Genomic DNA, 27,020 nt, shown 5'->3' on the forward strand with positions numbered 1-27,020 from the left:
TCTGATTGAACAAGCTTAGTCTGTATTAGGATTAGTCAGTGGCAAGTTCATGTCCTTTTGATGTCTAGATCTAACATACTTTTATTCAATCGGGTAGGAATCTCTTCATAGAGTCAATCTATCAAGGATCCTCTCAATCCACACAACAACACAACAGCCTAGCTAATACTATCTCTGACTCAGTCTCTCAATCCTCCAACAATCCACACAATAAATTCCAAGATTCAATAACACTGAATCATCACATCTCAAATTAACCGACAGTCTGTCAAACGAATATTCTTAAGCTCATAAGCCTCATTCATTGCCTTTTTTTCTCCATGTGAGCACTAAGAAAATGAATAAAGATTTATTCAAAACAATAATTTTCTGCTGATTAATTCGAAAACAAACTGCAGCGATTGAGAGAGTGCGTAAGAGAGAATGAAGATAGAATGGGGGAAATGGGTAAGAAATCAAAGGGAAGGCAAGGCATACGAAAATAAAGAAATGAAATTTTTTTTGGTAAGAAGGAGAATATGTGAGTTGATGATGAGAAATATTTAATAGGACCTCAATTTGTATCTCTTCTCTTTTTTTTCGGGTTTCTTTCTGTTCTCATCGCTTCATCATAACGAAAAAAAAAAAAGTCTGTGGATGGAAAGAAGAAGAAAAAAATACTTTTTTTATGGACCGGGCGATGATTTTGTATTAATCCGAAATTGATGCCACGAGGCAATGCTGAAATTGAAAAACAAATACCTTTTTATTATCATGCACATTGCTTCGTTTATTCAACCTTTTATAGCTTGAATCGATTTCGTTCCATTGCATAAATTTTACAATCCATATTCGGGGGTCGTTCATGAATGACGTCTTGCTAAAAATCAGTACTTTTAAAGATAATTCCCTACTGATTCTCAAGTGTTGAGTATTTTGTTGCCTGGCTTACAGCAACGTACCCTAAACACATGACGTCACTGATGGACGACCCCACCAAAAGAAATAAAAAAGTTTTGTATCTAAATTAAGATTTTTTCCTTCTTTTTTCTCTCATTTCTCCATTTTTAGGACATTAAACTTTAACAAGCATCCACTGCTTATCGGTGGTTTATTATCTGCTGATCCCGTCTTGGAACGTCCCGGTCAAGTACATTCCGATGATTTAATCGGGTGTGTACACAGCGTATCGATCAATGGCAGAGCATTAAATCTCAGTAATCCATTAAAAGCAGCTGGCATTTCATCAACATGTAATCGCAATAATAATGGCGGTCCATGCTCACAAGGACATCCAGACGATCCAGCTTTATCATTATGTGGCTCATTCGATGGCTGTTTGGATAGATGGCATACGGCAATGTGTAAATGCGGCGGTGATTTATTATCACCTGACTGTTACACCTCAATCGATCCTATATCGCTTGTTGACGGTGGATTTATTGAATATGAAATATCTGAAAAGCACAAACGTATGCAATTATTGGAGAATATTTATAGCGGTGCATCACTATGGAACATTGACTTGGGACGTCAAAAGAGATTTTCAATTAAGACTGACAATATTTCAAGTTTGGCACAAGTTGATGATCCACCTAAATCAATGAGCGTAAAATTCCGTACTGTCAAGTCTGATGGTCTTTTGATTTATGCCGCAACAAATAAACATTACACCTCCATTGAATTAAAGGATGGAAAGTTGTTATATATCAGCAAGCAAAACACTCAAGTTAATATGACATCACCAAAGAGTGAATATCTGGCTGATGGAAAATGGCACAATTTGACACTATTTTCACATAATCGTATAGTCCAAGTAATCATTGATGGTAGACTTTATGGCGATGAGTTAGACTCAAGTGGTGTTCATGATTTCCTCGATCCATACTTGACTGTATTGTCTGTTGGCGGTGTTAGACGTGAACTATTTCCACAAGATGCAACACCACCGGCATTTGAAGGATGTATTGCCAATTTTACAATAAATAATGAAATTCAACCATTCAATGGAAGTGGAAGTATCTACAAGCAAGTTCTACAACGTGGAAAAGTCTTCCTTGGTTGCCATCCATTGACCGGTTTAGCAAGTGGTCAAGTCACCGATCCATTATCAATAGGAATTACCTTAGTCATTGTCTTCTTTGTCATTCTTCTTGTGGCAATTCTCGCATCGTTCATTGTATTTCGAATCAGAAAGCAACAAAAAGAGAAACATGATGCCGGTGCCTTGAATAGTAAACAACAAAATGGAACATCAACCTTATTAGGCGGTAGTGGTTTGGTATCTGGTAGCGGTAGTTTGGACATGTCTCGAGTTGGATTACATGTCGGTGACTTATCAGGAGTCGGATTTCATTCAGATTCATCACATCATGGTACACATCATTTAGTTGCTGCTGAATTAATCTCCAAAAAGTATAAGGAACGTGAAATTAATTCATCGGAACCACAAAGACCACAGCGACCAGATATAATTGAACGTGAAGTTGTCAGTAAAAGTCCACCGCCATTACGTGAACTTCCAAGTCAATCACATCATCCACATGATCATTTAGCTAATATTGATCAAGGATCAGAATTTCCAGAACATTATGATTTAGAAAATGCCAGTTCCATTGCACCATCAGACATTGATATTGTATATCATTATAAAGGCTACAGAGAGGCTAGTGGCGTACGACATCAAAAATATAAAGCTGCACCCACCTCATATACACATCATAAGCATCAACCATCAGCAGCACAACAACAACATCGACATTCACCGCATCATGGTGGACCTTATGCACCAAGAGTCCTACCACAAACTAGTCAACCACCATCGGCGACGCCTCCCCGTCCACATCAAAGCACACCATTAGCAAGACTTTCACCAAGCTCCGAAATGAGTTCACAACATCCAAGGATACTTACGCTGCATGATATCTCAGGGAAGCCACTACAAAGTGCACTTTTAGCAACAACATCATCATCCGGCGGTGTCGGAAAGGATGTATTACATAGCAATAGTGAAAGAAGTCTCAATAGTCCAGTCATGTCACAATTGAGCGGTCAAAGTTCCAGTGCAAGTCGTAAAACACCCAATGTACCACCAAAGACACCAAATGTTGTATCCTCAAATGTCCCAATGGGTCTTACAGCTGAAGAGATTGAAAGACTTAATTCACGTCCACGAACGTCATCACTTGTGTCAACACTTGATGCTGTATCAAGTAGTAGTGAAGCTCCACGTGTTCCTGGACAACATCTTAATCATTTACATCATTCACCAGTCGTAGATAACCATAGTTCCACATCATCAGACGAGAGTGGAAATGATAGCTTTACATGCTCAGAAATTGAGTATGATAATAACAGCATTAATGGTGATATTCGTCCAAAACGTGACGATGAGAGGAACGGAAATGAAAGTGGTAATGCAAGTACATCCAGTAAGCCACACATTCCACCGCCATCATATGATGGATTTGATTCGTCCTTTCGTGGCTCACTCAGTACATTGGTAGCATCAGATGATGACATATCGACACATATGGGTGGAATCTATAGACAGCCAAATGGAGCATCACCGTCAGCAACAACATTAGGATGGGATTATTTACTCAATTGGGGACCAAATTTTGAGAGTCTTATGGGTGTTTTTAAAGATATTGCGGAACTGCCTGATACAGTTAATGTTAATGGCGGACGTACGATTCCCGGCTCATTAAGAATCCCAACAAGTGTACAAAATCCATCAGAAGAATACGTTTGATAGGAGATTATCAATTTATGCCTCACTAGATTAATGAAAATGAAAATTTAGGTTTTTTTTATGTAAAAAGACAAGCTTTTTAGTTGAACTTAATGGAAACTTAATGCTTCCTATAGATACTTTTTTTGTAAATAGAATTCCAATTTAAGAATTATTTGAAGAAATGAAAATGCAAAGACTTTAATGAAATGTGCAAATATGCAAACTTATGCTACCTATATTAGGTATTATAGACTTAGAAATCCCACGAAACTTGCCATAGTATCAATTATGGATTAATTTTTTGAATTTTTTTTAGCATTTAGTTTATTTTTGTAAATTTTAATTTAATTGAAGAATCTTGAGGGACAATCAGCATGCTTACAAAGTGTTGGAATGGCTCTTAAGCTTAGTATGCAGCTATAGTAATTTATATGCAGATCCAGAGCATTCTATTAGTAATTTTTGTAAGGATGTTGATTGTTTTTTGAGGTTATGATGCATTTGACTGAATTTGAGATGTTTTGTGATAGGGTGTGGCTGGTATTGATCTGTTATTGAGATTTGAAGAATACTTAGGACTGTAAATCATGAAAAATTTAAACAAAACTCATAGAAATTCTAATTTTGGATCAAAATCAACCATACCTTACAACTTAACCTCCAAATTCACAATTAATAATAGTAGGGTAATCCAAAATGGGTAGAAATTGATCATTGTAACTACTTATAGGCCTCAAATAAACATCCAGTTACAATGATCATAGCTAGAGTTTGAAATAGACTTGAATTTTATATGAAGTCATGAAGACTTTCTCATACAAAAGTCGAGTCTGCTTCAAACTCTGATAAAAATCCATTAAGGATGATAATAAATGACAATTTAAAATTCTCTGCTATGACAATGAACAAAAAAGAGACTTATTCTTAATTTTAATATAGAACATTTTCTAATTTTATTACTGCATGAGAACCTAAAAGAACTTGTAACTTGAGAAAAAGCTGTAAAAATTGTTGTAAATAAAAGACAAAAAATTTTCAAAGAAAATAACTTTATTGGATTTAATTAAATTCATGAAAATAACTTCCTTAATTTGGACTCAATTTTCTGCCAATTTTGACTATCACAATTGAACTTCCTTCCAGCTCACATTGATTTCAGGGACAAAATGATATCGGAAAAGCACTCCGGTGCCTTCTCATTCAACAGCTGTGGATCATTCTCACATTTCTTGACTAAGTCTTTCCAAAATGACTCGGACATTTCATCAGCAATTGTCACTTCCTCGATTTTGCTTCTCCTTCTGAATCTTATAAGTGCACTTAACTTTGTTACAATTATCGGTGCTAATGCTAGGATTATTGTGAACAGAAGTATTTCCCAAACCATCAAAAACTGTCTGTAGAAGGATGCGTCGAGTTTTGTTGCTGTTTGCTGACAATTGACTGACTTTTTTGAGGATTTGTAGAAAATATAAAATTCAATTAAATTGATTACTGCGATGTGCAATTTTTCAATGCATTTTCAATTTTATGCCACACGCTGTGCAAAATTTTCCACATTTTTCCTAAAAATCCTCAACGGTCAAAATAATTTCAAATGATAATTCATTGTAAGAAATTCAAATCTTACAAAACCGTTAATCAAAATCTCAACAATTTTGTAGAATTTCAATGTTTTCAGTTGAATCAAAACAATGTCTAGAATCATAAAGTCTACATTGAATTTAAAGCAATTTATGCTTAGACAGGAAGTTCTGAAGCTGTATAAGGACATCTACAGAACAATCAACAACATCCCAGATGAATCAAGTCGAAAGGAAATGAAGAAATGGCTTAGTGATGATTTTAGAAAGAATAAAGACCTAAAAGAAGAAATTGAAATAAAGATGAGCATCCAAATTGGAGTAAGAAGCTTAAAGGAACTACAAAACTCACTTGAATTAAGTGGTAATATTAAAAATAACAACAAAAAACTTTAGTTTTATTTATCCTAAAAAGTCCTACAAAAATGTCGTCCAAATTATCTTAATTATAGCTAATAATAAAGTGAATGTACCAATTAAGTTGATAGATACAGATAAGATCTCTTTCCTTGACTTACTAACATATTTTGATGGCAAATTTGTGATAATTGTATTGACTAGAAACTGTCCATCAAGTCCATAACAAGGAATAACGTTGACAATCGCTAATCCAGATGAAAAGACTATTAAATATTTCAGCATTAAGGATATAGCATCAGCAAAACTCGGTTGAAAGACTTTCGTCTTAGGCACAAAATTTGAAATGTCAACGTAATTAAGAATATCCAGTGGATGTCCATAATATACAAAATCTTTGGTTCGATTCCTTCTCTTTATGTGAATAATCGTTGTTGTATTTGGTAGCAGTGGCTTAACACAGGATACATGATCCGGACAAGCTTTTTTGTGACAATAATGCTTTGCGTGCTCAATTGTGTTCCTTATATTCAGGCATACATATTGTGGTAATCGTTCTTCGTCAAAATTCTCAAAACAATTTAGTGCTGGATTAGATCCACAGCATGTGATTGTGCCATCCTTTAAATGCTCAACTTCATGGACTGATTCTTCATTTTCATGCACAAAATTCTCGTCTACACAATATGCTGGATGATGATAAAGTGCTTCAGTTAGACAGTCAATCCATTCATCCTCATTCGAGACATTACAGTCATTGATCTTAAAAACGGAATCGCCTACATAGAGGCCATTTTCTCCTAGAACTGGTGCGTTATGATTGATTTTCTTAATAAATACTGCTTCTTTTGAGTTATATAGTGGAGTCAATATGATTGGAAGCAGTAATAAGAGGATGTAGCACCATCCCGCCAATATCAAGTTATTCCATATACCAGCTGAGAAGATCTTTAGCTTCTTCCATACTTTAGCTGCTTGTAGATACTCTGTGTCAATTTGTGTGTAGGCAATAGGCAGGATGAACATTAAATGCATACCAAACCCAGAAACTGGAATTTCCTCAACTACTGCTGCTATTCCGTGACCTGTAAATGGTTAATTTAATTAATTTTCCAGATATGACCGTTAATTTTTGGATTTAAATTTTTTAACGAATCAAATCAAGTCTTAACGAAAGAAATTCAAAAATTCAAAATACGTTAAATGTTAAATCATTACCTGCTTCATGTACAAAGGAGCAGATTAACAGAGCTAGTATGTAGTATCCTATCTGATTAAGAGGCAAATTAACTCCAGGTAAAAGGATTTCTAAATGCGCTACTTCTTCTTCTTTAGGTTTGCCTGTATGTTCAGTTAAATTCGTAGTTTCAGAAGATCCAGTACACAATGAAAATATCATAAAGAATAAAGCGACAGGAAACATTATCATCGTGACATAGAATCCAATCTTAAAGGAATGTTTATAAAATCCAGGAAGCTTTGAGCTGTGCCTATTAACAATTCTGTTAAATTTGTCTGTGTGAAACTGGATCCGGAAAAATTTCACTGTAATTCCTGTAGATTTTAAGCAGTCTAGATAGGGCAACATCATGCAACTTTTGAAGAAATAATCGATAAACATGACGATTCCGTAGATTATACAAATTAATATCAAAGTTGTTGTGTCCATTTTTATGAAATGTTTAATATATTATTTTCAAAATGTGCGTTCCTTAATTCTATTTATTTGAAGTAGTTTATAGTAGTAGAATCACCAGTCAGATATAAATTTAATTAAACTACATTGAAGATGTATTGATAAATCTGAAAACACCCAAAAACTTTTGTGATTAGCTTGTTTTTAATAAGTAGCTTTGTTTTGATCCTTTTTTGTCTGACTGTCCGAATTTTGAATTCAAATTTTACAAAAACCGTTAAATTTTAGAATTCTAATGGTTATAATTAAAACATAAATTAACTTTTTGTAAATTTTATAAAGTTTTTAGTAAGTAATGCGCTTATGTCTATCAATTCTGTAAGGCACATTCAATCATGTTTGTTTATAACAAGTCGAGATGACAAAAGCCGGCTTTTTGAATTTAAAAAATACGTTAATTTATTTTTCTTTCTTAACATTCTTCTTTGCCTGCTTTTCTTCCTTCTTCGTCTCAGTCTTTACTTCTTTTGGACCCTTTTTGAACAATTTGAGAAGCACAAAAATCACAATCAATGCAGCAGCTGAATAGAATACAATTGGATATTCATTCAATGCTAGTTCCTTGATATTCGGCAAAGTCTTCAATTTGCTAACAATTCCGTCAATCAAGTTATCAAATTCACTAGCTGGAACTTTGACCTTTTCGGCACCAACACTCTTGAACCATGAAGAAGCAAATCCAACAAAACTTTCAATGTCGTACTTTTTGAGATTATAGCGATAGAACTTGCCTTGACGGATCAAAATGAATACAGGAGATGTTTCGACTCTAAATCTCTTAGCTGTTAAAATTCCTTTTGTTACTCGATTGACTCTAGCTACATTCATACGAATTTTAAGTTTTGCAGCTACAGTTTCCCATTGAGCTTGTAAACGTTGACAGTCGATGCATGAATTGTCATAGAATTGGACGAACCAGTCACCAGTTGTTGATCCAGTGGATGCTTGTGTTAAATGTTCGAAATTTGTATCATCCAGTTCCTTAACAATTGGATCTCGATGTTCACTGAAGAAATTGAAGATATCATCTGCAGTATCTGGATCATTTTCATCGTAGATCAATGGAACTCCTTGTCTTAAGAAAACTAAGGCTGGTTCTTTCTTAATTGGATTATACAGTCTTACAAGTTGTGAATTTTCTACTTTCAGGATCTTGGCTTCATTAAATGTATTTTCAAACTCTTCCTTTAATGCCACAACACTCTGTTCATATTTGCAGTCCTGTCCACAATTTTTCTTTGCTGTAATTAAATTATTTTAGTAAATAACAAATTGCTACGTGGGAAGATTAACACTTACCGAATAGAATCAATATATATTTATGTTCTCGGATATTATCCAACAATGTATCATCACTGACTGTATTTAATGCCGCAGAATTGATGCATGATATGGAAATAATGAGTATAAGTAACTTAAAAATCATTTTATCACAAATAGTCACAAATAAGTATCAACAGGTTGTTAAATGAAGCAAAACTTGGTGACTGAATGTTTCATCGAAAATCCGTCCGACTTGATCGAAAAATTATTTTTATAGCTGTATATGTAAAGTACCCCCACATGTCAATATATCTGTGTATATGTCGCATACACATAATTATTACCTGAAGATGAGCCTGTTTAACTCAACAATCTGAAATACAAGTAAGTAAACTTCATAAGTCGTGAAGCTTTATAAAATACAGAACTATGACTTATCGTAATATAAAACTCAATATATTGAAATTGTTTTTATTCCTTTTTTCATTATTTTGTGAGATGATACAGTGAAAGCTTAATCTAAATTGATAGAAATTGTGTCGTCTACCATCTTTTGCCTCCGCCTCCGCCACCTCCTCCTGTAATTCAGAACAAAGAGTTAATAAATGAATAATAGCTTTTCAATAAAGGTTCAACTTACTTCCTCCAAAGCCACCACCACCTCCTCGTCCACCAAATCCTCCACCGCCTCCTCGTCCACCAAATCCACCACCACCTCGTCCTCTACCACCTCCAAAACCTCCACGATCACCTGAAATGATAGTAAAATACAGCATAAGTATATCATTAATACATCTTGAATAATAGTTGAGCTTACCACCGCCTCGACCTCCTCGTCCTCTGAAACCTCCACGATCACCACCACCTCCGCCAGCACCCTTATCTCCCTTCTTTTTCTTTCCAATTCCTTTTGGTTTTGGTGGTTGAGGTAAAAATCTGTTTAATGGAAGTAACTTCGCTGGATCAATGAAAAGCTTTTGTTTTGGTACAAAGCTTGATGCTCTCATGTTTTCGCCTAGCTTTACTGATACTGAATATTCTCTTAATGTTCCGAAAATCTCGTCAATCTTTCCTATTTGTGACTTATTCTCGAGAAATATTGGTGCATTAAAATATGGAACATCATCGATTTCTGCTTTCAGCACTAGATCGTCCTGACATGTGTAATCAAAATATCCTGGAAATTACAAATAGTAAGTTAGTTGAATGCAATGAAAGATTAACGGTTTTGTAGGATTTGAAAAAATATCGGTTTTGTAAAATTCAAATGCAGGATTTGTTGTTGCAGAGTTGTTTTCATGAATTTTTTGTAAATTAAAATAGAGGTTTTTTTAACTTACCGAATGGAATTACTCTTGCTGGAGGTCCCTGATCGAATTTTCCCCCTCTTCCGCCGCCGCCACCTCCTTTAATTAAGAAAATAAATGGTTAATAACATATTATTTTTGAAAATTTTAAAATTGAATTCTGCTTCAACTTACTTCCTCCACCAAATCCTCCACGGCCACCGCCGCCTCCTCTACCTCCTAGAACAAGCATGAAACATACATAAGTAACTTAATTTAATAAAAATTCATAATAATTTTCAACAAACCAAACTTTCCACCGCCGCCACCTTAAAATAAGAAAATAAAGGATTAATTCACTGTGTTTTGATAAGATTCGATGCTCATTCTTACCTCTACCGCCTCCTCGTCCGCCAAAACCCATTTTCAGCTAGTGTTTGTTAATAAAATTAATTATTTTAAGTCAAAATGATTTTTTGTTTATCAATTTTTGTTGAACTTATTCTCACATGTTTTTCAGTCCGATCTGCGGGAAAAATTTGAATATTTTTAGAACGTTAGACTTTTTGATCTTGTACTAAAATTTAAATCGGGGTTGGACAAAACATTTCTAATTGGAAGTAAGCTTTGCATTTTCATATATGCAAAATTATCAAAACAAATGGCATTTTTAAACATTATTGCTAGTTAATTAGGAATATAAGTACATATATCTTCATTATTTCATAGAAACAAGCGTAAAAATTGAATTTATGACGAATTACTAAGAATAAAAGAAGAAACAGTAATTGCCAGTAATTTGTGGCGAGGACCAACAACAAAATTTGTTTTTAGCACAGAAAAAAGAAGAAAAAAATCTCTAAAATTAAATTTAATGAAAACACAGTAAATATGAGTTATTAAGGTATTAAAACAGATAAAGTATTAATTATAGGCTCTAATAAAGGCAGCAACAATGGTTGAGAAAGAGAAAAGCGACGAAATTAAGGCGGAAGATGATGGAAATGAAGAGGTAAAATAATTGATTTAAATCGAATGAAAAATTTGTTAAAACGGAAATTTTTCACAGGAAAATTGCACAAAAGCGGCATATCCAACAGTTTTCACGAAAACCGTAACACTCCCGATGCTCTTAAAGTCTGGAATTTTGTCACCGGGAAAATCCACAATGTCTATTGAGTATATGGTAATATATGAAAACAAACAAATGCTAAAAATCCGCTTTAATTAACTTTTTGCAATATTTACAGGGTCAAAAGTTTATTGGGGATCTCATGGAAGATGGAAAAATCAAATCACAAGAAACAGAAACGGTATTTTGCTCGCCAAGTGCTTGGGCTATAAATTGTAAAAAGATTATTAATCCTGACAAGAAGTCAGGATGCGGATGGGCCTCAGTAAAGTACAAGGGAAAGAAGCTTGACATTTATAAAGCTATGTATCATAAAAAGTGCCAACAACAAAAGGATCAACAAGAAAATCCTAGCGAAGGTAAGCTTAGCTGGATCTAACTCAAATATACACTGGATCTAATTTTAATTAACTTTTTAGATGAAGAAAAGGAAGAGAAAGAAGTGATAACGAAACCAGTAGAGCTACCAATACCACCGAATAAGAATTTGATGCAACACGGTACAATATGTAATCGTTCAATATTACAGGATGTAAATACATTGGTGGAGGCTGTGCCATTTACCAATATTGGAAGGATTCAACCATTTCATGTAAACATCAGATCGTCAGTGATTCTATTAATTGATTTTCATTGCCATTTAACGACAAACGAAGTTTGTGGATATTTAGGTGGAACGTGGGATTTTAATACTCACAATTTGACCGTTACACATGCATTCCCATTTCTTAATTCGCGATTTGACCGAGAAAAGTCATCTGAATGTGAATATGAGATACAAAAGTCGATGCTTGACAAGAATATTCAGTTAGTCGGTTGGTATCATACACATCCACGATTTGCAGCACAGCCAACAATGCGAGATTGTGACAAACAGCTAGATTATCAGATAAAATTAAGAGGAACATCCGATTCAAATTATACACCTTGTGTTGGCTTCATATTCTCATCTTACCACGACGAAGATGTTGAGAATGAGACAAAAATTATGCCATTTTGGGTTTTACCACCGCCAGAAAATAGACCACACGAATTGGGACGTCCTTTAATGGTGAATTATAACACACAGAATGACGAAACATTGCCGGACGAAATTAAGGAACAAATGAGGACTTGTGTTGACTATTACAAGCAGTTTCAATATGAAATCATTGATTTTGTCGAAATTAAGTTAAAAGACGATCGAATGGTGCTGGAAAAGATGAAAAATTCATTATTTATGAAATTTCCTCTGGAGGATCAAACAACTGGCGAATTATGGAACTGGATTCTTGATTTACTTGGGCTGGAACTAGAAAATCCAGTGATCATTCCGAGAAAGATTCTCGAACGTAAAAAGCAACAGGAAGAGGAGGAAAGGACACGTGAAGAAGCAGCTATAAAGGAACGAGAACGAATCCAGAAGGAAATTGAAATGGAAAAGAAATTGAAGGAAGAACGAGAACAAGAAGCTGCAAAACAAGCTCTAAACGCAATTTCCTCACTACAGCATCAATTAAGTCAACCTTCTGGATTAAACATGACACCATCACCTATATCCTCATCTCCAATGCCACAAACAAATGTAAAGCCTAGTTCAACATCCACAAATGCATCATCCTCGCCTCGGGACAGTCCAGCAACAATACCATCATCAGCAACAAGTCCTGCAAAGTTTGAAATACCTGTACGTGCAAGTCCATCGCCTGCAAAATCTGATACATCGTCAGTACGAGCACGAAATTCACCCGCTCCGAATTCATCAAAGTTACCCGAACGGCCATCAAGAAATAGCTCTGCTGTGAGTTCCGGAAGTTCAAAATATGATCTCGGTTATACGAATAATTTAAGTGATCTCTATGCTGCAACACTGTCATCATTTGCAAAAAGTTTACCTGGTCTATTGCCGTCTGATTATACAGCATTGCTACAAAATGCAAAACTGCCAATGTCTGATTTTGGAATGTCAGCTTTAGGTTCGTTGCAGGCATCAGCTGCAGCATTGTCAGGAGGTGGAAATTATTCGCAAACAATGTCAGGTATGAAGCTTAATTTGACCGTTATTTCATAAAATTTAAATTGAGCCGGTTCAAATGTTTAAATTTCAAAATACCGTTAAATTCTAAAATTGTAATTATTTTACAGGTTCAAGTGGAAAGAAAAGTTCAACGCACACATCAGCACAACAATCTTCAGCATCATCACCATACTCATCAAATAATAAAAACAATACATCTTCATCAAATACAGGAAATTCATCAAGTCTAAATTCAAAGAATTCAAATTCTTGGCTCTCACAGATTCCAAACATGAAAGAATTTATGAATCAGCTTGAAAAAGGCGACTTGAGTGTACTCATGCAATCTCCATACAACATTCCAACATGTAAGCCATCATCAAAAAGTAAGACATCAACATCAACGTCTGGACAATCGAGGATGGATTACAGTAATCAAGAAATGAATCGAGAGTCGAATAATCCACCAGCAGGAAATACAACAACAGGTGCAGGTAAAAGAAAAGGACGTCCACCGAATGCACCATCTGCAGCAGCATATGAATATGATATGTACTCAAAATCTGATGTTGGAAAGATTTCAGACTTGATGAAATCACCAGAATATACACAAATGTTAATGAATCAAGCGAATGCATTTAGAAGTTTGGGATCGGAAATAACAGTAACGAGAAAGCCGTCAACAAGCTCAACGACAAGTTCATCATCATCAGCAAGTGGAAGTAAAAAATCATCGTCAACGAATCAACCTCATTCAGCGTCAAATTCAGCAGCTGCAAATGCTGCAAACTCAGCATCACTCTTAAATCGTTTACCTATTATGGATCTCAATTATTTGGCAGAAATCTCAAAATCAATTCCTGAATTAAATGCATTGCTTAATTCAAATAAGCCAGAAGACATAAATGCACTATTACAGATGCAAATGATGGCTAAAAATATGGATTATGCGACAGCATTCTTTGGTGGATCTGGCGGAGGTGCAAGTCCAAATAGTAGCAAAGGAAATTCATCAAGTGCTGCAGCACAAACGAAAGCAATGCAAGACTTTGCAGCCAGTTCTCAAATGCTGTCACAATACATGTCAGGAGCATCAAATTTGAATCTTTTTAATCCTATGTATGGCGCTATGTCTGGTGGAACAATGACATCACTCGAAAAATCAGCAAAGGAAATGAATAATTCGAATAATAATTCAAGGAAGCGCGATAATCGATCAAATTCAAGTTCATCGGCCAGTAGTCGAGCACAACCGAATATACATGCAGCACCAAATGCTGCTGATATGCTGAACAGTCTGTTTGCAAGTGCCACAAAAGGTGGATCCGGAAATTTAATTCCTCCTGATTTAAGCTCGTATTTTGCATCATCTGGAATTAATTTACCGGCAACAACACAAGCATCAGCATCATCATCAAAAGGAAATAACAATAACAATGGAAACTCATTAAGCACATCAGGTGGTGGAATAATTCATGGAGCTATGGATTATTCATCACTATTTTCGCACATGACACCAACAAAATTACAAGAAATGACATCACTTTTTTCACAATCAAAATATCCTGGAATACCAGATCCGTTAGCTAAAAGTACCTTGGCAGCAAATAATGCATACTTATCACCATCACTTATGAAGCTTCAACAAGAAGCACTCAATACACAACTCATGAAACCGCCAAAATCCTCATCGAGTTCATCTTCAAGTAAAATTGAAACGCCGCCATTGCCATCGCCAAATTTATCCGAGAAACGATCAACACCGACAAAATCGTTACGTGATAGTCCGGCGGCAATTCCGAAATATAATTTTAGTGCAGCTGATTTAGCAATATCAAGTCATGCTGAAAATGTACGAAAATCAACACCGACACCGCCAGTTGATTTGGCATCATCAAAAGATCGTAGTGTTCCGCCTAAAAAGAGAATGGAATTTTCGTCAATTGCCGAACTTGTTGCACCGTCACCAACAAAACGACAAAAATTTTCGGAAGATGAAGAAGAACCGGCTATATTAGACTTATCCAAGAATTAATGAACTTGTAAACGATATTTGAAGATATAAATTAGATGATGGGGTCTGAATTTTGGGTGATTTGAATGCGATACATAGACATTTGGCGTTAAGGGTTGATTGATTGAACTACTGGATTTCTGGCTGAATTTTAGTCGCTGATTTTGGCGAATTTTTGTCGAATTTCGAAGAATTCCAGCTCAATTTTGACTAAATTTTGTTCAATTTTCTTCAAATCCTCACCAAAATTCGGCAAGAAATTGGCCAAAAATCCAGCAGAATTCCCATGGACAGCAACTCCTTTAGTAGTCAACGACTTTTGTTCCCTAAAAATCCACATCACATATTTTCGAATTGTTATTTCAAAATTAATCATTAGATTATACTGTACATCCTACATGGGATGTGTAGATCAGTATGTAGAGCTAAGGATATGAACTTTTATCTAATAAAACGTAGTGGAACTGTAAATTTAATAAAAAGTAAAGTATACGGCGAATAACAAAGCATTTAAATGGCCCTAATTGACATTCAGACCTCAAAGATTGGATATTGACTGTCATATAAGTATTCAGGAGGGTATGGGAAGGGATAAAGGATGTCTTTAGTCTGAGCAGGTTGCTTTGACTGAAATGTCTGTCCTTAAATCATGAAAATCAGGTTTTGATTCATAAATGCATCTCTTGTGGATACTTATAGACAGTACATCCAACTATGATATTCCAATAATATCTATCTCTCTTTCTCATTAACGTAGATCAATAAGAATTGACTCACACACACATTATATATAAATACATAAATATAGTTGAAAAAAAAAAGCATAAAAAACTTAACAAGATGCAGCTTACTTAGCTATAAATATTGACTATCAGTTTTACATACTCAGAATTTATTTTTTATTTTTTAAGAGATGAACAAATGAGAAATTTAGACTTTAATTAACATTTTTTTTTTCAACATATTTTAATTAATTAAAACTGACAAGATGCATTTTTTGTTCTAATTTATTTAATTACATGAGAAATTTAAGAAAGTATGATATTTCGACAAATTTAACATTCTTGCTCTATACATGTTGTATGTATACATAAATTATAGTATTTTAGAAATATTTTCAAGATTTTATCATTTTAATTCAGAAGATAAAAAGAGAAAAAGTTTTTATTTAATAGACTTTTGTGACTATGACCTTAATAGTATTTTGAAAATCATTTTTTTTTCTGTATAATTGATGGAAATTTTATGAAATAAAAATTTAAGGAATTAAATCATAAATTAACTTGTTTTTGAAATTTGCAGATTTGATTAAATTATTTTGAAAAAATTACGGTCGAAAAATATTTGAAAAATAACGGTTTGAAAAAATTCAAATGAACCGGTTAAACAATAACCGATTGAAAAATAACGACCAAAAATTATTTGAAATTCCAAAATTAGCCGCTATTTTTCAAATAATTTTCTGCCGTTGTTTTTCAAATATTTTTTGACGGTTATTTTTCTAAATATTCTTTAGCTATATTTTTTCAAAAAGTTTTAAGCCACAATGTACTATATCAACACATTCTAATCATCATTAAGAGGACAAAGCAAGAAAGTAGTATGACAAACATCAAACCAATGAACTTATTGAACCCAAATTAATTTCCAATACTTATCTAATTGTCATGAAGACGTTCATTACCGATTCGACTTATCTTTATTATCTTATTAAATGAAAGACAATCAAATACATTCAAATGACATACAAAGCATATCAATGTGAAGTAGACTATGAGAAATCGATTTATTACTTTCCATGAAATACAATTTGATGAAAAAAAAAAGCTTAATTAAGTTTTTGGACATTTAAATTGATGATGTTTGATGAAGTGCTTGCTTACATGTTCTTCAATTCTTCGGTCACTGGATTATCGCACATAATTAAATCGGGATTTTCCTCCTCGAACTTTGTCATGCTGTGAGATCGTTCCTCGTCCTTCCATTCTCCAAATTTAGTGTTATAGCCGTATTCATCGATAATTGGCTTTGGTTCGTTCTGGAATTGGATAGAATTTGTTAGTTTGAATTTAAAAAAAGGCCGTTAATTTTCGAATTTCTAAAATTCATTTAATTTGAATTCAGAAAGTCCGTTAAATTTTGAATCAAAATAGACCAGTTTGAATTTCAAAAAAAGCTTTTATTTAAATCTCAAAAAGCCGTTAAAACATTGAGAAATTTCAATGAAGTTTTCACTACAAAAATTAACATTTTAACTCACAGAATAATCAGCAGCTGCAAACTTAGCAAACATATTGCGATAAACTTTCTTTTCTTGATCACGATAAGCCTTCAACTTCTGCTTACAGATCGTAATTTGATTCAGTGCTGCTTTATTTTCAGGTTCAATTTCTTGAGCCTTTTCAAAATCACCAAGTGCTTTTTCGACTTCACCAAGAGCCAAACTAGCCTGTCCACGACGGAAGTAAGCTTTGACATTTTTGGGATCCTTTGAAAGAACTTCATCACATGCATGTCTAACTTCATCTTGATCATTAAGTTTTTGTTGACATAAGGCTTTATTTAAGTAAACGGAAATGTGGAGATTTTTGGCTTCTCCGTCGACTGCACAGTCTGTGGGAATTCATAAGAATTAATAAATTGTTATCATATTGTCAAACCATGAATCGACTTACCGCAATTAGATAAGAATGTAATGCATTTCTCATAGAATTTCAGTGCCATTTTAAATTTATCTTGCTTAAAATAGTTGGTGCCTTTTTCCTTAAACATTTTAGCTTGTTTAAGACTCTCTTCAGCATCAAGCTTCCAGCTTTCAATCTCCTTTTCAAATTCATTAAGCGTAACTAAATACTCAACAGTGGAATTCGGTGGAATTTGGAACTGTTCATTTCCTTCAGCACCAAAAGCATATCTTGGTTGAATAACAAGACGAGCTGTTTCTCCTTGACTCATTTTCTCCAATCCACATTCAATACCTGATACAATGTTGTATTCCTCACCCTCACCAATATTAAATTCAACATCCCGGTCATCAAAAACTCGCCCTTCGAATGTTCCAGTAATGTGACATTTTACATTTGCACCATCATTTGGTGTCTTCTTCTTGTCACTTTTTGTTACTATATACTTCTCGACTCCACCATCGCCATTCTTCGAGACATCCTGACCTTTCCAACCTAGTAATTCAAGCTCAAATTTGAGTGTTGATTCTGGTGGAATATTTGGTGGAGATCCCATTTTTCCATAGGCATAGTCTGGTGCACAAGTGAGAACACATTTCTCGCCTTTTTTCATAGATGCTACACCTATATCCCATGATTTAATAACTTGACCTTTTCCAAGTTGGAATTCGAATGGTTCGCCACGATCTACGCTACTATCAAACTTAGTTCCATCTAATAATGTTCCTGTGTAATGGCAAATGACCGTACATCCGTCGCCGGGAGTTTCTGACCCTTCACCTTCCTGAATAAATTAAATAAACATTTTTTGGGTGAGAAAAAAAGTTGAAATTTTGTTTTATTTTAAAAAATTGCTTACTTTGAGGATTTCCTTTAATACTCCACCGTCATTTGATAGATCAATCTGTTCTGGCATCTTTCTATGTTACTTATCTTACGAATGCTGTGTAAAATTTGAGAAAATTAAATTTATTTAATATTTCGGTAGTTGCTGAATATTCTAGAATGCTCAGTTTGCCGATAAAATTTGCTCAAAAATATCAACGGTTTCTTGGATTTTAAATTGAGCAACAATGAGGGGAAATTTTTTAAAATGCGGGAAAGTTTCAAATTTTGAGAATTCGTTTATGAAGTATTGATGATATTCTGCATTTATAATGAATTTTATAGTATAAACAGCATGCTAGATCCTTGATATTATTAAATTACTTCTTAATCTTGGAGGAATACTTCGAATAATTCAGAAATGTTCAAAATAAACAAATCAAGAAGAAAGCATGCCAATAAATCCTAATCCAAGCACATGTTACATCCATAAACACTCTCTTAACAAATCACGTGTAGTAACAACCAAAATAGCCATGCGTCGTGAGTATCCAGATGCAAGCATTATCTCACAAAAAGTTGTACAAACCAATGAAGGTTCAGAAATAGTTTAATATTCCCATAAATCACTTTCACTGCACAACTTAGCATGAACAAAAGCATGACACGAAACAGTTGTACGTCCTTGCAAGGAATTCGATCGCTTGCATTTGCTATGAGACATTAGATTTGTTTGTTAATTAATTAAATTGTTGATAATGAATTTATTTTTGGGTAATTGCTTTCAAACTTGGTTCCGATAGAATTTCTAATAATAATCTGGGCGAACTGTTTGTCCTTGTAAACTACTTACTGGACGTAAACACGCAAACTTATCCTGACTGCTCCTGAAAATACTAATTTATGGATAATTGATCACAGTTCCAATGCCATTTATTTTATTACGGGATATAGGAATGAATACGATATAAAATAGTCCTAAAATAAGTAGTTGTCGTGCCATTAAATTAAGGAAGTAGTTTGAAGATTTTGGCAATAAAACCAGTCGATGAATTGACTATAAACATCAATTTCAAGGTTATATTTTCTGTTGTACACGAAAGTGTTGAGTTTGCATAAAAAGCGGTCGTTAGGATAGGAAGGATGAGAGGTAACGTTGGATATGGTTTGGATGGATCCTGAAGGATTCAGCCTGAAATCAATAATCCTCATATATCTCGATAAATGACTGTCATTTCCAGATCCAGCAGATTCTAGAAGATCCAGACAATTCATTAAATACAAACAAATCCGATTCAAAAACCAGCCAATCCCGTAGCTGTTACAACAACTTAATTGACTCATGACATGAAACTTCACTATGCATTCCCAGAATAAAAACATTTCCGAATTTCTCATGAACTAACCTAATTTCCATTTCTCAGATTTTTTTGTGCTTGCCATTTCGTAAAAAAAGTCTAGACATCCATTTTAATGAGCAGAATACCATCAACTCATGATGATTTTTCATCCACAGATGTAGTATATAGGATATAATCATTGTTTACTTTAGATTGCTTGTTTGTAAATTTACATTCCGACAATGAATGTGCTTCAAAAGCCTGAAATACGATTTCAAATTAGTTCATAATTAAACATTCCATTTCCATTAGTATCAATTTGCTTTATGGCTATGAATTTATGATTGAAAATATCAATAATAAGATCTGGAATATTTTGATGGTTTGCAAAATAATAAAAAAATCTGGGAAAATTTGCATAAAAATAGCAAATCGATGGCCAAAAATAACAATAAAATTACGAAAATAAAATCATTAAGGGGACTATTCAGCAATGATGTCCAAATAAATTATGACAGTTCCTGAACCAATAACCATCATTATAAACCTCAAAATCACACGCAACTTCCCATAACCTCAAAAACTTCTCCATCACTAGTAATCAACCCCACCTGCCATCATCGTCTGTACATTAAAATTTAACTTGCATTCAATCATGCATGCACTTTCAGTTACATAATGTTCCCATGTACACAAGTCTGTATACTGTATACTGTATATACATTCCTGTTAATGAAAATGGCTTGAAAAGAAAAAAGACTAAAGCTTTCCATCTCGAAACACGAAATGTGCACACACAAAAAAAAGGAGTAGTATATAGCCTCAATCGCTGGCATTAAATCGCCATTGAAAAATTTGCAAGAAAGCAGGAACTGTGCTATGTGTAGATTTTTTTTTTTGTTGTATATAAAACACTTCAGTGTGTATTTAAAAGGTTTTGGTTCTGGATGAGAATATGGATTGAGAACGTTGTTGTGCTGGTTTGGTAAAAGTTGATTAATGGATTAGAGTTGGTAAAAGACGAGTTTTGTAGCTTACCAATTAATTTTCCGCAGGTGGTCCTTCCGCAATTTGCTATTTTGAGCTGGCGGCATCTTCTACAGGTAATTTTACATGCATGCCAAGTCTGGATGAAGGAATGAAGCGAAGTTGATGATCCCGAGCGACACATGGATCTTTTAAGCTAAAGATCCAGAAGTATGGCAAAAATGCTAAAGAGCCGACTCTGCTACACGAAGCTTAATTAAGATTTCGCTTTTAATCAAATCTTTAATTGTGTCCCTTGAGAATTCGTATTTTAATGCAAAACAGTCCAGAAAACAGTAGAATCAAGACAGGAATGATATTAATTTTGTAATTCAATAAAGTCATAAAATTCAAAGATATTAGACTTAAGTTTGCATTTTTTTATCAAATAACAGGCTCATCATCCTTATCATAGAGTTTTTAGTTCAATTCAGACTCAAAACAACAAATTTTCAACCTCGAAAATCTAAGAAAGCATTGAAATTTTTCATTGTTTTCAAATGATTCAGAAATTAAATTTGCAAATATTTTTTCAAAAATCATCTCAAAAATCTCAAAAACAGCCATAAAATCCTCAAGAGTCGTCAAAATCAACATGATAAGAACGATTAGAAGCAGAGAACATCGCGGTAAGTTGATCGAGATGCACTAGATTTTATATTTCACTATTGAGAGAAAAAACCATATAAATATTTATATATACCTAAAGCATAAAATAAGAGGAATTTTGAGTATTTTGTGAAGATATATACACGTTTAGAGTACATAATTTAACGATAGCTCATGCCTCTAGGAAGAAAATACGATAAAAAAAATAATATATATATAGGAGAAAATGCACAAAAATATATAAATGCATAATCGAGAATTTATTTTTCCCACAAAAATTTATATACGGAAGAATTTTGAGAGTCTCATGCGACTGTATTTGTGCTTTTTCACCCTCTCGTGTTACGGAAAAGCTGCTTTTATTCTTCGGGAGAGTGAAGCACGCTTTTCCATTTTCACATTTTCAGTCTGATTTTGTTTCTCATCGAATGATGTTGTATTTTATTACTCCGTGTTATTGTTGAATCAAAAATATATAAATAAATAAATTATATAAAGCAATTTTAATATAAAAAAAGTTGAAAAAAGTTATTTTTTTAATTTAATTTTCAATTTTAAAAGTGAAAAATAAAATTTTTGTTTAGTGCAAAAAAACTTTTTTTTTTCTTCCTTTTTGGGCTAAAATTGAAAAGTTTTTTTTATCAACGATTTTCCTTCCTTTTTTTTGTTGTTGTGTCGTTGTGAGGGGGTAAAGTAGGAAGAAAAAGGAATTTGGAGCAGGATTATAGTTTTTTTTGACACGAAACTATACACACAAAAAAATAAATAAATCTTTGTACCTTTCGCATGAAATAAATAAAAAAAATATATTGAAAAAAATGTGAAAAAATTTTGATGTTGGAATATAAAAAAAAGTGAAAATTCTTTGTTAGTCAATCTATATCTAATGCATACAGCACAAATATATTAGTGAAATAATAATAATAAATAGAAAAAGATTTTTTTTCATATAAGGAACAATAATAATTATAAAATTAATAAGTATGATGTACAATCGTGTTATAATTGAGAAATATTTAATTGAACTGTTTGATGTGCATTTTATAAAGTATCTTATCTACTATCCACGATAATTTTACTACCTTTTTTAACATTTCGGTTACGTTTTAAATGATCTATAATAACTTTAAAATAAATCATACAAAAATGTTGAATTTTACATACTTACAAGATATTAATGTTGATAATGGTGATGATTTTGCCACATTAAATCCACAAAATATGTTGCAAGATACATCTGTCAGTGAGGATTTTAATCTTGATTATCCGTATTCAATGACGAGTAATAATTCGTCTTTTGATTTTGATCGGGTGAGTTTATTTGTGACTTTTCCATTTTCACATGAATTTTAATTTTTTAAAAATGTCCACTATTGTGTTAGGCATAGCAATTCGTTGCTGTAACTTCATTCAACTTCGTTTGTTTGACTCGACGCCGTATAAAATTTGAGTCAACTTCGAGCTCTGATAATTAAGAATTATTTTTTTTTCTTCAAAAATTTTAATATTTAACATTTTTAATTGAATTTCACGTTAAAAATTTAATTTTATATAAAAATTTTTATATAGGTTTTAGAATTTTAATTACAAATTTTTTTAGAATTTTAACTAGAAACCTTAAAAATTTAAATTTAATCAATTTAAGAATTTTAATTTAAAAATTTTCAGAATTTTAAATTGAAATTCTAAAATTAAGTTTTTAAGATTTGAAAATTTGAAAATTTTAATTTTTAAATTTGACAATTTTAACTTTTTTGAATTATAATTTTAAATATCAAATTTAATTTTTTTTTTGAAATTTCATTTAAAGTTTTTAAAAATTTGAGAATTTAATTTAAATATTTTAAAATTTTTGAATTTTATTTAACACTTTTTGAGCTGAAAAACTCAGCTTTTGTTTTATTTTATTCCTTGAATTTTTTAAAATCTAATTAAAATTGAAAAATTTAATTTTGTTGGATTCATTAAATTAAATTGTAATTAAACTTAATTCTCAAAATTCCATTAATTTGATAAAAATATCTGCAAAAAAGTTATAAAACATTTTGTTCTGAATTTTCACAAATTTTAAAATTACAAAAATCCTTTCCAAGCGTGAAAGTGGTATTTAATATTGTACCTTTTTACTGGAATTTTAAGCGGATATGAGCTAACACTCAACACAATCACATACTTGAAAATTAATGCTGGAATGATTTTCTACATTTTCCTAGAAAAATATGAGAATTATAAAATCAAAACAGAACTAGCAATTTCCATTTCAAACTTTTGTTTAAATAAAGTTCAAGTTCAACAGCGAAAGTTGAGTTATCGTCGATGCATATTCTAAAGAACTTTTCATAAAGGAAAATAATATGTACTATCCATTTATATATTAAATTTTTTTTGTTGTCTATGTATGTTCTAAAAGTATTCCATTGATGGACTACCGCAACTCGCGAAAGTTTCTCAGTTTTTCACCATGATTTTATTGTTTAAACAAATATCTTAATTTTAGTTAAAATATTTGAAATGTGAAGTTTGGTTGAAATTTACTCAATTCCTTATAAAATTCAAGTTAACTTTGAGTTCTGCTGTTTTCAAATTGAATATTCAGGATATTAAAGATTATCTAAGTCAATCTTGTGTTTCAATTAGCAATTCATAAATATTCACAATCAATATTGAATGATTCCTTATAAATCAAAGAGATTCCATCAAAAATTTTATCCAAAAACATCAAAGAATCAAATTGCAGCTAAATTACTGCCCCAAAAATACATTTCATTTATCATTAATGCTCTGATTTCTAATTTTAACTTTCTTTTGATTCCGCAATCTTAAAAGACGTCAATCAATCATGAAACCGTTTAATTACTTCATCATAAGGCTACATTTGGATCCTAAAATCACAGAACTTATTCATTTTCTCGAAATCGAAATTGATTTCCTGCTGAGATATTCTATAAATATCCAAAAGTATTTCGTATTTATCAATTGGAAGGTAATTAGATATCCGGGTCCGGAATATTAAATCTCGTAAAGGAATCAGCAGGTTTCCGATCTTATAATTCAGAGTTGGGCACCTTTGATTTTCACGGCACATTTGGGAATGAAGACTTGACCGAAACCGCAAACAGCAAAAGATTCATGGCAATGTCCAAAATTCTTGGCGGAACACAGGTTGTCCATCACTGCTTTAATTCTTAACTTCTACGACATTAAAATTCTATTTGAATTTCCTTTGTTCTCCCAAAAAATATTTCATGTCATAATCATGAATCAATGAATGAATGAAAAGAAATATTTATGAGTTCTTCAAACTTGTACTTGCTATTGCTCCCCATCCCATTAATAGGATTTGTTCTCGATAAATGAAGAGACAAAATTTAAATTGAGAAGTTTTTTCAAACAAATTTCAATAAATTCTTTTTTTGTGTGTACGAAAGAAATAAATTAATGTATAAGAGATCACGTTCTAGATTATGGAATCAGTCGTGAGGATATAGAAGCAATTTTGGATAAAAGCAAAATATTGGAAAGCTTTCAATTAAAGACACAGATTTGTTTATGAAAAAGTTTGTTGGAAACTTTTTTTGATAATTTTTGAGACTTCATTACATTAAATTTTAGTCAGCATATGTTGAGTAAATACTCAATTGTCTAGGAAAGTTTGGAAGGATTTTGTTGAATTAATTTGAATTTTAACAGGTTTCATTATAGGAATAAATGGAAATTGCATAATGCTGAATGTAGCTTTTTAGATCTAATCTCAGGTCACTCCCTCTAATCTTACCTCTAAGTCATCCCTTCTCCATCTACATATCAGGTCAACCTCTCTAACTCATCTCAGGTTCTACCCCACTCTTTCTCAGATCGCTCCCTCTAACCCCATCTCAGGTCACCCCATGTAGCCCCATCTCATGTAACACCCTCTAATCCTATCTTAGAGCACCCTTCCCCCGCTCTTCCTTTAAGTCAGTGGTTTGCATCCTTTGTTGTGTCACAGCATACCTCAGACAAAGAAGTCAATGCCACGCAGCACACTTGAGAGATTCTTTGAGTTACTACAGTGTGTCGTGGCACACAGGTTGCCCACCTCTGCTCTTAGCATTACGTTATTTCCAAACATTCCCAATTGAAAATTGATTGAAAAAAATTGAAGATTTCTTCATAATTTTTAAAAATTTCACTTTCAAACCACTTGAAAATAATAAGTTTAATGAAGCACAACTTTTCCTGCCTAACCAGATCAAGAACTCTTAATAATCTCAATTCAAACTTTTTATTTCTTTTCAGATTCCAGACGACTCACTAATACCAAATGAGAATTATAACGATAGCATTGCATACCTTCAACTAATGCGACATTCATCGACAATATCAATCATATACTGTATAGCCTATACACTTGTGTTTAGCGTTGGACTTATTGGTAATCTGTTTGTCATCTCTGTGGTGTTTCGTGTACCGCGCATGAGAACAGTAACAAATTTATTCATCGCCAATTTGGCATTTGCTGATGTACTCGTGATCATATTTTGTGTGCCTGCTACATTAATGAGCAACTTGTTTGTGCGTAAGTATTAAAATTAGTGCTATACATATAGCTTAGGGGCTCTCATTTTTATGGGGTGATTTTTTTTTTTGTTAGTTTATGATACATAAAATGCTCATCGGAAGGAAAGAAGAATGAATTTCTCTCTCTCTCATTTTTTTATTGACAAGACGTGATGGGAATTTAGTCATATTCCGGGGCAAGAAAAAATTACAAAGAGAACATAGATAGTTGTGAAACATTTGCAACTATATTAAATTATTTATGAGGAAATTCCACTCGACAAACTCAAAGATGTCAGGGTAGGGGCAGTCATATAGACTGAAGGAGCTAATACTTAGAGATAGTGGATCTAATTGTTAAGTAGTAGGTGATTTGGATCTTAGTTTCAAATATGACTCTTAGAACTAGATATTGACTCAGTATTTGGTCGATTTCGAGTTCTGGCTAGCCTTGAATTTAGAACTCTGAATGGTACTAGCGATCACGTGGTCAATTCAAGAACTCATATGAAGACACGGTTGAATGAGATGATAATGCACTTGGCATCGGTGAATGGCAAGCGGTCGTGAGCAATAGAGCAAGCTTCAATCACAAACTGAATGAGGCAATGGGTCACTGATCTGTGTGGCTATCGAAGTAAGTAAGTGAGAATCCCACTACTTACTTTGCTGGCTGTACAGATCAATTGTGATCTATGGCATCCTTCAGATGTCGCCTGAAACTGATCCCATTGCTGGCTACCGCTTGCCAATTTCCAATACCAAATGCAATACTGTCTTTATCAATTGCTTCTTTCCATGAGCAATTTCCATTTTGGCCGTAAACCCATAAATTGCCATCAAATCCACATCATTAGGCTTCATTGTATATTATGCCATACAAAAACAGAACTCAAAGTTTCCATACCTTGCAAATGACAGAAAAAATTCCATCCACAACTTTTTCTCAACTATT

The 27,020-nt window shown here is 33.1% G+C and overlaps 7 protein-coding genes across 7 annotated transcripts in view; 3 read left to right on the forward strand and 4 right to left on the reverse strand.

Annotated features, from left to right (window-relative positions):
- Nucleotides 1-4,757, forward strand: part of ft (cadherin-related tumor suppressor fat) — a 146,290-nt gene extending 141,533 nt beyond the window's left edge. The window contains exon 12 of the mRNA XM_070653164.1: nt 1,051-4,757. Within this exon, the coding sequence (XP_070509265.1) occupies nt 1,051-3,733 (2,683 nt within the window). The 3' untranslated portion in view covers nt 3,734-4,757. The remainder of the gene's footprint in view (nt 1-1,050) is intronic.
- Nucleotides 4,758-5,668: 911 nt separating this feature from the next.
- S2P (membrane-bound transcription factor site-2 protease) lies at nt 5,669-7,481 on the reverse strand. Its single transcript, XM_070653161.1, has 2 exons — nt 6,874-7,481; nt 5,669-6,740 (listed from the first exon to the last, which is right to left on the reverse strand). The coding sequence occupies exons 1-2, from the start codon at nt 7,322-7,324 to the stop codon at nt 5,716-5,718; spliced, it is 1,476 nt and encodes a 491-aa protein (XP_070509262.1). The 5' UTR covers nt 7,325-7,481; the 3' UTR covers nt 5,669-5,715.
- Nucleotides 7,482-7,724: 243 nt separating this feature from the next.
- LOC139100536 (thioredoxin domain-containing protein) lies at nt 7,725-8,842 on the reverse strand. Its single transcript, XM_070653154.1, has 2 exons — nt 8,651-8,842; nt 7,725-8,592 (listed from the first exon to the last, which is right to left on the reverse strand). Exons 1-2 carry the CDS (start codon nt 8,775-8,777, stop codon nt 7,751-7,753), a joined length of 969 nt encoding a protein of 322 aa, XP_070509255.1. The 5' UTR covers nt 8,778-8,842; the 3' UTR covers nt 7,725-7,750.
- A 206-nt stretch (nt 8,843-9,048) lies between these two features.
- Gar1 (Gar1 ribonucleoprotein) lies at nt 9,049-10,417 on the reverse strand. The gene is made up of 7 exons (XM_070653189.1): nt 10,294-10,417; nt 10,209-10,229; nt 10,096-10,140; nt 9,955-10,020; nt 9,432-9,791; nt 9,255-9,365; nt 9,049-9,192 (listed from the first exon to the last, which is right to left on the reverse strand). Exons 1-7 carry the CDS (start codon nt 10,322-10,324, stop codon nt 9,158-9,160), a joined length of 669 nt encoding a protein of 222 aa, XP_070509290.1. The 5' UTR covers nt 10,325-10,417; the 3' UTR covers nt 9,049-9,157.
- Nucleotides 10,418-10,743: 326 nt separating this feature from the next.
- LOC139100566 (MPN domain-containing protein CG4751) lies at nt 10,744-16,073 on the forward strand. Its single transcript, XM_070653195.1, has 5 exons — nt 10,744-10,912; nt 10,970-11,086; nt 11,151-11,391; nt 11,452-13,050; nt 13,157-16,073. Exons 1-5 carry the CDS (start codon nt 10,856-10,858, stop codon nt 15,061-15,063), a joined length of 3,921 nt encoding a protein of 1,306 aa, XP_070509296.1. The 5' UTR covers nt 10,744-10,855; the 3' UTR covers nt 15,064-16,073.
- A 699-nt stretch (nt 16,074-16,772) lies between these two features.
- Fkbp59 (FK506-binding protein 59kD) lies at nt 16,773-18,729 on the reverse strand. The gene is made up of 4 exons (XM_070653128.1): nt 18,586-18,729; nt 17,718-18,510; nt 17,303-17,655; nt 16,773-17,080 (listed from the first exon to the last, which is right to left on the reverse strand). The coding sequence occupies exons 1-4, from the start codon at nt 18,640-18,642 to the stop codon at nt 16,922-16,924; spliced, it is 1,362 nt and encodes a 453-aa protein (XP_070509229.1). The 5' UTR covers nt 18,643-18,729; the 3' UTR covers nt 16,773-16,921.
- Nucleotides 18,730-22,672: 3,943 nt separating this feature from the next.
- Nucleotides 22,673-27,020, forward strand: part of LOC139100472 (neuropeptide SIFamide receptor-like) — a 78,878-nt gene continuing 74,530 nt past the window's right edge. Inside the window, exons 1-2 of the mRNA XM_070653063.1 lie at nt 22,673-22,837; nt 25,805-26,084. Coding sequence (XP_070509164.1) covers nt 22,673-22,837; nt 25,805-26,084 — 445 coding nt within the window. The remainder of the gene's footprint in view (nt 22,838-25,804; nt 26,085-27,020) is intronic.

This window comes from Chironomus tepperi, unplaced genomic scaffold, assembly GCF_022539635.2.
Source record: "Chironomus tepperi strain 1889 unplaced genomic scaffold, CSIRO-AGI_Ctep_v1 contig_67, whole genome shotgun sequence".
In the NCBI taxonomy this organism is placed as follows: domain Eukaryota; kingdom Metazoa; phylum Arthropoda; class Insecta; order Diptera; family Chironomidae; genus Chironomus; species Chironomus tepperi.

What these genes read in the sequence shown, in the direction of transcription:
- Fkbp59 (XM_070653128.1), bottom strand. Translation starts at nt 18,642, where the DNA reads ATGCCAGAACAGATTGATCTATCAAATGACGGTGGAGTATTAAAGGAA. An exon ending in TATTAAAGGAAATCCTCAAA is followed by an intron (nt 18,511 to 18,585) that starts GTAAGCAATTTT and finishes TAATTTATTCAG; the next exon opens with GAAGGTGAAGGGTCAGAAAC. An exon ending in TACATTCTTATCTAATTGCG is followed by an intron (nt 17,656 to 17,717) that starts GTAAGTCGATTC and finishes GAATTCCCACAG; the next exon opens with ACTGTGCAGTCGACGGAGAA.
- Gar1 (XM_070653189.1), bottom strand. Translation starts at nt 10,324, where the DNA reads ATGGGTTTTGGCGGACGAGGAGGCGGTAGAG. An exon ending in AGCAAGAGTAATTCCATTCG is followed by an intron (nt 9,792 to 9,954) that starts GTAAGTTAAAAA and finishes TGTAATTTCCAG; the next exon opens with GATATTTTGATTACACATGT. An exon ending in TGGTGGTGGCTTTGGAGGAA is followed by an intron (nt 9,193 to 9,254) that starts GTAAGTTGAACC and finishes TCTGAATTACAG; the next exon opens with GAGGAGGTGGCGGAGGCGGA.
- S2P (XM_070653161.1), bottom strand. Translation starts at nt 7,324, where the DNA reads ATGGACACAACAACTTTGATATTAATTTGTATAATCTACGGAATCGTC. An exon ending in CTCCTTTGTACATGAAGCAG is followed by an intron (nt 6,741 to 6,873) that starts GTAATGATTTAA and finishes AACCATTTACAG; the next exon opens with GTCACGGAATAGCAGCAGTA.
- LOC139100566 (XM_070653195.1), top strand. Translation starts at nt 10,856, where the DNA reads ATGGTTGAGAAAGAGAAAAGCGACGAAATTAAGGCGGAAGATGATGGA. An exon ending in CAATGTCTATTGAGTATATG is followed by an intron (nt 11,087 to 11,150) that starts GTAATATATGAA and finishes CAATATTTACAG; the next exon opens with GGTCAAAAGTTTATTGGGGA. An exon ending in ACAAGAAAATCCTAGCGAAG is followed by an intron (nt 11,392 to 11,451) that starts GTAAGCTTAGCT and finishes TTAACTTTTTAG; the next exon opens with ATGAAGAAAAGGAAGAGAAA.
- LOC139100536 (XM_070653154.1), bottom strand. Translation starts at nt 8,777, where the DNA reads ATGATTTTTAAGTTACTTATACTCATTATTTCCATATCATGCATCAAT. An exon ending in ATATATATTGATTCTATTCG is followed by an intron (nt 8,593 to 8,650) that starts GTAAGTGTTAAT and finishes ATTTAATTACAG; the next exon opens with CAAAGAAAAATTGTGGACAG.